Source organism: Cebus imitator, unplaced genomic scaffold (assembly GCF_001604975.1).
Source record: "Cebus imitator isolate Cc_AM_T3 unplaced genomic scaffold, Cebus_imitator-1.0 Scaffold203, whole genome shotgun sequence".
In the NCBI taxonomy this organism is placed as follows: Eukaryota; Metazoa; Chordata; class Mammalia; order Primates; family Cebidae; genus Cebus; species Cebus imitator.
In genome coordinates this window covers 2,157,169-2,167,465 of record NW_016107518.1, presented here as the reverse complement: position 1 = coordinate 2,167,465, position 10,297 = coordinate 2,157,169, and the positions used below count along the sequence as shown (strand labels likewise).

The following is a 10,297-nucleotide window of genomic DNA, read 5'->3' as shown; positions in this document are numbered from 1 at the left end:
GGGGGGGGGGGACGACTGGCAAAGAGGGCATAGTTCTCCCTTCTAGACTGAAACTATCTCTAAGGCAAGGACGATGTTTCCTATCTCCTCCCTTCTTTTTCATCACCTGTAGATGTTTTCTAAGGTTTTCTGCAGCTTTACGTTATGCGCATCAGCTGTTTAAGAGCTAATCATAATCGTTAAAACAACTGTAAAGCGGGGTGGCGGAAGGGCTGGGCATCTGTCCCTGGGCTGAACCTTAGCTCCTGCATCCAAGCAGAGAAAGGTGGCTGATCTTTAAGAAGCACCTCATGCTAGTCAGGCATTTTCAGATACATTACACCTATTTGCAAAACTCTGTAAGATCCCTCATTAGTCATCACTGCTTTCAGCTGACAAAAGTGAGGCTGTGGATTAACTAACATTCCAAAGGCCACAGACAGGCGGAGCTGAAATTCAAACTGAGCACACTAAGCACTCTAAGAGCCAAGACAGCTTCCGGAAACGTGTGAAGGAAAATGATCAGAAAAAGAAGAAAGCCAAAGAGAAAGGTACCTGGGTTCAGCTGAAGCGCCAGCCTGCTCCACCCAGAGCAGCACACTTTGTGAGAACCAATGGGAAGGAGCCTGAGCTGCTGGAACCTCTTCCCTATGAATTCATGGCATAATAGGTGTTATGCCATGATTTATCTGATACTGAAGCCCACATAGGAAGTATGCACAAAATTGTACACAAAGGGACTACCTTGTGTTTGGACATAATAAGAATGATTTAGCTAGAATGGAGAATTCACACAGGGGAGAAGACCAAGGTATGTTTCAAGGGTCAGGGTGAAGCCAGTTCCAGGGACAATGAATATATTAACATTAGGGTTTCACCATTTATTTTTTTTTTTGAGGAGTTTCGCTCTTATTGCCCAGGCTGGGGTGCAATGGCACAATCTCGGCTCACTGCAAACTCTGCTCCCCAGGTTCAAGTGATTCTCCTGCCTCAGCCTCCCAAGTAGCTGGGATTACAGAAATATGCCACTGAGCCCGGCTAATTTTCTATTTTTAGTAGAGACAGGGATTCTCCATGTTGGTCAGGCTGGTGTCGAACTCCCAGTCTCAGGTGATCCGCCCGCCTCAGTCTCCCAAAGTCCTGGGATTACAAGCACAAGCCACCATGCCCGGCAGGTTTCATCGTTTTAAAATCAATGAACAACAGGCACCAGTGTCTGATTTAGAAGCAGGAGAAGTTTCCTAGAAGCTCCATAAAATTCCTTCTATCCTTTACTTTTATGACCCCTTTCTGCCAGCCCCTTAAATACTGGTGCCTCCCAGAATTCCACCCTCACCATTTTTACCTTCTCCTCTTCTCTTCCTGGATGATCCTATCCTGTCTCTGGCTTCAACCCTAGTGCCAGTGTCTCCAAAACTTGCAACCCTGTTTCGCAATGTATTCCTAAAAACCAGCTTCTCATTTTCAGTGGCTGACAGAGAAGCTTCATTAGAAACCCCACAACAATGTATGTACATTTCTCTTCCTCTGAAATCCAATATGTCTTCTTCCACAAACTTGACTCTTCTTCTTACATCTCTCTTAAAGGCAACAACATGGCATGGACATAGAACCAGAAATGGGTAAGACCAGGCTTCAACTGCCCCTCTGGCACTTGATGCTAAGAAATCTTGGGCAAATCAATGTGTGAAGACTCGGTGACAATTATCTTTTATCTGCTTCCCTCATCAAGTTGTATTAGTCCGTTTTCATAATGCTATAAAGAATTGCCCAAGACTGGGTAATTTAAAAAGGAAAGAAGTTTAACTGACTCACAGTTCAGCATGGCTGGGGAGGCCTCAGGAAACTCAGTCATGATGGAAGGTGAAGGAGAAGCAAGGTACCTTCTTAAAGTGTCAGGAAGGAGATGCCAAGCGAACAGCAGGGAAGAGCCTCTTATAAAAACCAACAGATCTCGTGAGAATTCACTCACTATCAGGAGAACAGCACGTGGGGACCGCCCCCATGATTCAATTACCCCCACACGGTCTCTCCCTTGATTAGATTACTGGCATTACAATTCAAGATGAGATTTAGGTGGGGACACAAAGCCTAACCATATTAGTTGCTATAAGATATTTAATACTGGCCTGGATGAGGTGGCTCACACCTGTAATTCCAACACTTTCAGAGGCCAAGATGGGAGGCCAGGGCCTGAGCTCAGTAGTTTGAAACCAGCCTGAGCAACTTGGCAAATCCTGTCCCTACCAAAAATATAAAAATTAGTTGGCTGCGGTGGTACATGCTGTAGTTCAAGCTACTCGGGACACTGAGCGTGACAGGTCAAGGCTGTAGTCAGCTTGATCATGCCAATGCACATTCCACCCTGGGTGACAGAGTGAGATGCTGTCTCAAAAAACAAAAACTAAACAAGGTATCCAGTACTAAAAACCTGTCGTTTTTGACTGCCTTTCTTTACTCCACCACATCCAACCTATTATTCAGGTTATCTTCAAATCTCACCTCTTCTACATCATTACCAAGTCTGGTTCAGGGTCCTTTCTCCCTTTACACAAACCCTACAATGGCCTCTTAAACCAGCGTCAGGGTCTCAAGTTATTTCTCCATATGAATCACATTAAATTGCATTTTGGGTGTGTCTCTAGGGAAGTCAAACTACAACCTCCAAATGAGATTCTGATGCAAGTACTGCACCTGTTCCCACCCATTCCTCCTATATTCCCATCTTTGGGCTACAAATCCTTTTTAGGTAATAGATGATGAAAAGCAGCGAAACAGGTTAGAACCACTGCTCAAAATCCACCCTTCACATTCCTACCAATTCTCAACAAAGAACTTGCCATCAGTTAACTGCTTATAAACCTTTACGGCTTCCCCATCACCTACCCTGACTTGGGCCCTTCACAACCTGGTCCAACCCTTCATTCTCAGCATCAACTCTTTACAACCCTCTACCATGATTCTTGCTCCTAAACCATGTACTTTTCCACATTTGATTCTCCTGCCTAAGTGGACCTGTTCCCACTTTTGCTTGGAGAAATTTCATTTTTTCTTTAGGGTCTGTCCCACGAAAGTCACTATAGAATACATTTTCCAAGATGGTCGCAGTAAGATGTCCCATTCTACATGTTCTTTTCACAATGTGACACTGATGCTCCTCCCATCAAGGTTTGTTCTATGTCCCCTCCCTTAAAACCAGGTGGACCTGTGACTCTGGTAGAAGAGTTCCTAAGTTGTAAAAGACAATTAAGGCTTGTGCCTGGCCCCCATTCATATGTTGAAACCCTAATTCCCAATGTGACTATATTTGGACATGGGGTCTTTAGGGAAGTAATGAAGTTAAATAAGGTCATATGAGTGAGCCCTATTCCATAAGGACCTAGTGTCCACATAATAGGAGTAAGAGACACCAGGAGTGTGCATGCGCAGACTAACAGTGAAAAGCCAGCTGCCTGCAAGCTAGGAAGAGAGGCCACATCAGAAACCAATCCTGCCAGCACCCTGATCTTGAATCATCAGCCTCCAGATCCATGAGAAAATAAATTTCTGTTGTTTAATCCACCTAATTTATGGTATTCTGTTCTAGCAGCCCAAGTAGACTGATGCAATAATATGTGTTCCCAACAAGTGAGGCAGGGACCTTGCTTCACCCATCTCTGTACCTTGAGAACCTAGCACAGATCTGACACTAACCGTGTAGTTGGTGAGTATCTGCTGAATGAATGCGCATAAAGCAGGAAGGACAATTTAATCCCAGCACTTTGGGAGTCCCAGGTGGGAGGTTCACTTGAGCTGAGCTCAGGAGTTCGAGACCAGCCTGGGCAGTAAGGCCTTGACTCTACTAAAAAAAAATTGGCTGGGCATGGTGGTGCCTGCCTGTTGTCCTAGCTACTCCAGAGGCTGAGGCAGAAGTGATTGCGCCATGGCACTCCAGCCTAGGCAAAAGAGAGAGAGAGAGAGACAGAGAGAGAGAGGGAGACACAGACCGACCCGGTGTCCAAAGATAAAAAATTTAAAAAAAGAAAAAAAATTATAGCTAATATTGAATGCTTTTTAAAGCAGGCACCATGCTAGATAGATTACATGAATTATGTCATTAAATCTTCTGGACAAGTTTGCTTTACTTTACCCCTCCTGGCCCCAACACTCCAGAGACAGTAGTAGGCTACATGGTAGAGGGCCTGCTTTTGTGTGGTGGTTATACATAACTCCGAGGTTACAGCAAGAAAGGCAAATCGAACTTAGGGACTAAAGTTAGTGCTTACAACACAAACACTATAAAGGGAATAATTACATCCCCGAGGAAGAGTACAAAGAAAGGAGGCACTGTGATTTGGAAGAGCCTTAAATATGCAATGTCACTGAAGTCGGGAAGGAAAGTGTTTCACGGAGAAGGGCGTGTTCAATGCGTGGAAGCCTGCAGAGAGTAGATAATGAAGACTCAAAAAGGCAAATCAGAGCGGAGTTGTAGTATTCTGGTGTGGTTTCTAAACTATACAGCGTTAAGAAAGAAAGTGGGTAAAGGCAGAGATCACTCATCTTCAAGAAGTTCAGAAGTAAGAGGAAGAAGAGTGGGTAAGGTGCAATCTTTGACTGCAAAACAGCAGTCGCCATAGGAGAAGGGGCTAAAAGTTGAAATGAGGAAGAAGGCTCGGAGAAAGGTGTCAGGCAAACCGCGATTAGCAAGCAGCTATTAGGGCCGGTCCTACCGGGATGAGAGAAAGGCGTAGAGGCCAGCCGAGTGGAAAGAGCAGCGGTGACGAACCGGTTCAACTCAGACGTCCGACACTTCTCACCAAGGGGCCAGCGCGGACAGCAGCGCCGCCCGGGGACCTCTGGGGAGCCGAGTTTCTGCGCGGGCTCCGCCCGACCTCCAAAGCAAACCTCGGAGGTTCAGAGACCCAGGCCCCTCCGGCACTCACCCCACTGCCACGCGGCGCCAGCGCCGTACTGGCCGCACGATAAGCGCGTCCCAGGCGGCCGCCAACCGGCCCTCGGGGGAGACGGCTCCCGGGGGCGCAGACGCGGGTCCCAGACACAGCGAGCTCCAGAAAGAGCGCAGCGCCGAGCCTGGCAGCTCTGGCTCCAGCAGGAAGACGCAGCCCACGGCCAGCGCCAGGAAGCCCGCGTACGCAGAGCCGCGCCACAGCGCCATGGGGACCGAGGCGCCGCACCTGCGCGAACCGACTCCTTTCTTAGCCCGCGCCTCTTCCGGGCTCGGCGCGCGCCGATGTCGACACAAGCCTTACGTCACATGGGCGCGCCACGGGCCCCCTCAAGGGGCGGGGCGACAGGCAGCGCCACAACGCAGCGGGTGGGGATCCTCCGCCTCAGTCCGAGTCTTGGCATTGCGGGGTCGCGGTCCCGGAGGAGATGGGACAACTGTCCGGGCGCTGCACCCCCCCCTTCCCGGATCTCCAACCGTATCCTCAAATAGAGGGATAGGAATACATTTGCTTTCCCGGTAAAACAAAACAGACTGATTATGAAGAAGCGGAAAAACCTCGCGTTAATATTCAAACCAGTCGATGTCCCCATTGGCACGGATCACAGCCCTTTTTTTTAATCCGACCCTCCGCCCCGTGCCCATTCTCCCTCGTTTACTAGACTCGTCTTCCTCCCGGCTCGGTGTTTGGCGCTTCTGAGAGGGATAGGCTTACAGGCCTTGACCTCTGGCCGAGACCCTCAGCCGCTAAAGGACTTCGTGGAGACTGAGGAAAGCCTGCAGAGATCGGCAGAGGTCGACAGCGATCGTTTTCTTCTGGATAACCAGATTCCACATTCAAACCTTAAAATAACCCATTTGGGGGCGCTGTTCCCTTTAACAAACTCAGGAAAATGTACACAATCTTGTGCACAACTCGAGAGTTAAGGATATGGGTTAAGAAAAGCTGGTTTCTTTTGTTCCCCCTTGGTGACATCACTTAACCCCAGCCCTGTCCTCGTTGGTACGACCTTTCTGTGCATGAGGCTAGGTTGAGAGACAATGACGCTAGGCTTGGTACCAGCTCATTCTCAGCAACCACTATGCCCAGCCTAGTCTTGTTCCCTGGCCTGTTTCCATTTTTCCAGTGCCGTTGGCTTCTGACCTTGGCTTTGCGTCTAGTTTTCCACGGTGACCCTGACCTTTGGACTTGGCAATGAAACTTTATTTCTCTAACTTTGATCTTGGGCATTAGTCTTCATTCTCCCCAGCCCTACCTCATCAGCACTCCCCATCCTGGTCATCTACCTTCCTGCAGCTCATCCTACCCGGCCTACCTGATCATGCCATCTGTCCCTTGCCACAAAGATGTTTGTAAGGTTTTCATATGCAAGCCTGGAGCCTGAAAGTCTGAAGTCCTGCTTGCCTCCGGAGCTTCCCCAGACAAGTATCCGGTGTCTGCAGTTATTTGATATTGGCTGCGGACCCACAAAGTCACACAAGGCTGGAGGGCAGAACCAGTTAAATGTGTTTCCAAGGTGAAGTTTTGGGGAGCACAGGAAGCTGAACTGTGGAAAGGCCATGTAACAGACCGATCTAGAAGACTAGGAGAGTGCTCCGCATTAAAGTGTTGTGGACAGAAACCTGCCTGGGGCTTTCGTGCTCCCACCAGAGGCTGCTAAACTTTCAGCACTTTGCACCTAGTTTTTCTGCTGTTTTCTAAGTTCGCCAGAACTATTGATTTAGTCACAGAGACAAAACAATAGCAGTTGAACAAAGTAGAAGTTTATTTCTCATGTAAAAGTCCAAATGGGGTGTTGGCATGTTGCGGGCTGTGGCAGCAAGCTTGGCACCCTCTGGTTGCTATGGGGGCTGCTCTGGGCCTCTGGCTGGTTGGTCACTCAGTGTGGGTTTGCATTGTGGGTGGCGAAGGGGCCAGACAAAGAAACGAGAGAGCTGACCTCAATTCTAACTGAGAACTGAAGAGTCAGGAGCCACAGGAGGTGAAGAACAGAACACTAGGGACAGTTGCCAGGCCTGGTGGAGGCTGATGTGGCTTCTGGTCACATACATAGTCATGGGCCCCTTAATTCCTTCTCATCAGGGGCTTAGGGGCAGGCATTCACTGTTTGGTACCACAGTCCCTCTTGAAATATCTCCTTAATGAAAAGCAGTCATTTCAGATTCTGATCATCTATCTGTTCAGAGAGTCTGGAATTCTTTGCAAGCCAATTGTTTCTCTAGAAGTTAGGTTTCTGGGGACAATTAAAACAGCCCCGAGTGGGCAACTGTGGCTCCATTGCCTAGGCTGAACAAAGAAGAAAGGGCAGGGTGGGCTGGGCAGGCCTCAAAATACCCCCTCCCCCACCCAGATTGCTTCCAGACATGGCCTTTGCTATTGGTTCTCTCTCCTTGGACCTTGAAATGAGAGAAGAAAAGCAATTTGGTTCCAGAAAATTCAGAGGCATATAGAGGCCCCAGGCGTCCCACCCAAGATCCTGACCTGGAAGGCCAGAGAGTAGATTCCATATTAACACAAAGAATTAGCAGAGTCCTGTCAGCTTTCAAATTAGCCGAAGGTTTTGGCTTTAACATAAATACCCATCAGCACCACCCTCGTGATCGGAAAGGTCTTAAGGGGCACATTAGTTCCCACAATGGAGCAGAAACTGAAGTGAGACCAAACGGTCCTTGTGAAAGCTGGGCTAACCCACTTTCCCTGCAGCTCCAGGCCTCTGGGGTTTCAGCCAAGCAGTTCTTTGAAGGCCACACTGTGTCAAAGCCTTTGTTGATGCCAGGGGCACAGCCCACCACAGGCCATACCCAAAGGCCAGAGTCAGAGCACAACTTTGAAGGTTACAGAATACTCCAGAGAGACAAAAGAGATGGAATAAAGGATCCCAGCACCCAAAAAGAGACGGCTTTGTGTCTGTAGCCATAGCTCTTGGCAATCAGACATCCTCCTCCTTAATGTGAGGTTAAGAGGGGACTAGAAGTGCTCACAGGATGGACTGCCTCTGGCCAGTGCAGGGGAGAGGCAGGGGTGTTGAGGCACAGGAGCCAGATGAGAGGAACGTCCACAGCAAAGCAGTAAGAAGATCATGAGAGCTTCTTGATAGCAATAGAACTTCCTAGACAGACTGGGAACCGGGATTGTAGCTTGAGGGGATATGACAATGTGGTGGCTCTGAATTTTCACTTTGGAATGAACTGCTTTGGACCAGCAAGAAGCGCTGAGCCTAGGAAGGCAGGAGGCACAGGGCTGTGTGGGCTTTTGTCTGGCAGGGACCTATGAGCTTCACAGGGCAAATGAATCAGGAGGCAGGATAAAGCATACGCCTCCACCCCCGCAGTGGTCTCTTAGCCATCTCAGGCTTCCCAGAGCCCTTCACACTCACAGGCCTTCCTGCGTGGGTTCTCTTCTGCAGGCTGCGTAAACCAGTTCTGTTGTAGACCTTGCAGCATCTGCTGCGGTGATCTGGTTTGTGTTTCAGTAATACTTGCAATGGTTTGGAAGGAAATGGGAAGTTTGCCTTCTAACTACGTTTTCTTTTTGATTCAAAAACCCTAGCAGTTCAACAACCACCTAGCCTAAAACCAAAATAAAGGACAAATAAATAAAAGGAAGTAAAAACATCTAAAGGGCATGGCCCGGCAGCATTGCCACAGAGAGTCCTCAGGGACCCAGGCTTGTTCTGTATTTTGCTCTTCCATCCCTAGGGCAGACAGCACAGAAGAGGTGGTACATCTTAACAAAACCAGCGTTCCGGAAGAAGGGAGAGGTGGTGAATGGTTGTTGCAAGCAATCAATAGCTTATACTTCAATGGAAAGAGGGTCAGATTTGATACCTGGTCGAAAATCTTCACTTCTGTCACCCACTATCTCTGTGCCTCCAGGTAAGTCATTTAACTTTTCTGTTCTTCAGTTTCCTTATGTACAAAATAATTCCTACTTTGCAGAATGGTTGTGGGAGGTAGAGTTATCTTAAGACAGTCTAGCACAGTGTCTGCTACATGTTGGAACTCAAAACACTCCCTGCTGTCGCTATGGTCGGTTCTGGGAGCTATATTTAATTTTCTTCTTAGCCTTGCTGGTCTGTCACTCTCTTACTATAGGGAAGACAGCCATTTCTGCATAGGTCGCTATGCAGCAGCAGCCTTTTCTATTTTTTGTCTGCTCAGCATCTATATAATATCCACTGAATGAAAATACTAAAATTTATCTGTTGTACTATGAATAGACCATTTGGAGTTTTCCCAGTTTTTTACTATTACATACAATGTTGCTATGGACATGTTGTGGTACATGTGTATAGCCATTTCTTCAGGGTAGAAACTAAGTAACATTTCTGGGTCATGTGATATACCTGTCTTCAACTTTACTGTATAATGTCACATCTTTCCAAAGTGGTATACCAGTTTATCTTCCCACTGGCAGCATATGAGAATTTCAAAGCTCTGCCACCCTGCAGCAGGATTCTTAAAGTTTTGTCATTTTGTAGGCATGTAGTGGTATCTTACTGTGGTTTTGACAAATTTCTATTTGTTGGTTAGTTCCAAGTGTCTTGCCTCCCTCCCAGTCATTTGTATATTCATTCTCTTTATAATATCTTTAGTGAATAGAGTTCTATGAAAAATTATTCTTATGTATGTGTTTTTGTAAAGGATAGGACCTATGTTGCCCAGGATGGTTTTGAATTCCTGGCCTCCAGATAGCCTTCCACTTTTGCCTCCCAAAGTGCCAGGATTACAGTTGTGAGCTACCATGCCCAGACTTTCTTGGAATGCCTTTGTTCCCCAGATATTGGGGAATGCAAATTGCTGACCCACAGATGTGCTTAGTTTTTAATGTAGTGAATGTTTTGATTTTTTTTATTGTTACTTTCCTCTTATCGTTGGTGCTTTTTGTTACTTACTTAAAAAATCTTCCGGATCATGAAGGTATTTCCCTGTACAACCTTCTAAGAGCTCTAGGCTTTCACATTTCATGTTTAGGTATCTAATCCACCTTGGAATTGACTTTTGTGTGTTGTGAGAAGAATGATTATAGATACCCAATTGATCCAGTGCCTTTTACTGGTCATTTCTCAATGACTCTGCATGCCCATCGCTGTCCAATACCATGTGTTGATGTATGTATGGATCTGTATTGGGGCTCTTCAATCTGTTCCATTGGTCTAGTATTTGTTTATCAGCATCTCACTGTCTTGATATCTGTTAATGTACATTCTTTTGCCTTACTTTTCAAGAGTGTCTTGGCTATCGTTGGCCTTTTAAAATTCCCGTATACATTTTGAATCAACTTGTCCCCCTCCCTCCCAAAAAAAGCCAGTTAGGATTTTTATCATTCTGGGACTACGGTAGATGCTTTCATTTATTTAGATCTACCTAAAC

At 47.0% G+C, this 10,297-nt stretch overlaps 1 protein-coding gene across 10 annotated transcripts in view; it reads right to left on the bottom strand.

The window, feature by feature from the left end:
• ADPGK (ADP dependent glucokinase) overlaps nucleotides 1–5,222 on the bottom strand; it is a 40,869-nt gene extending 35,647 nt beyond the window's left edge. For 2 of the 10 annotated variants that reach the window (XM_017548081.2, XM_017548082.2), the window contains exon 1: nucleotides 4,902–5,222. In XM_017548081.2, coding sequence (XP_017403570.1) covers nucleotides 4,902–5,134 — 233 coding nt within the window. In that variant the 5' untranslated portion in view covers nucleotides 5,135–5,222. Of the gene's footprint in view, nucleotides 1–4,688 lie in introns of all 10 variants that reach the window. The other 8 variants (XM_017548079.2, XM_017548080.2, XM_037745545.1 and 5 more) reach the window with 6 other exon arrangements.
• Between the last annotated feature and the right edge of the window lie 5,075 nt (nucleotides 5,223–10,297).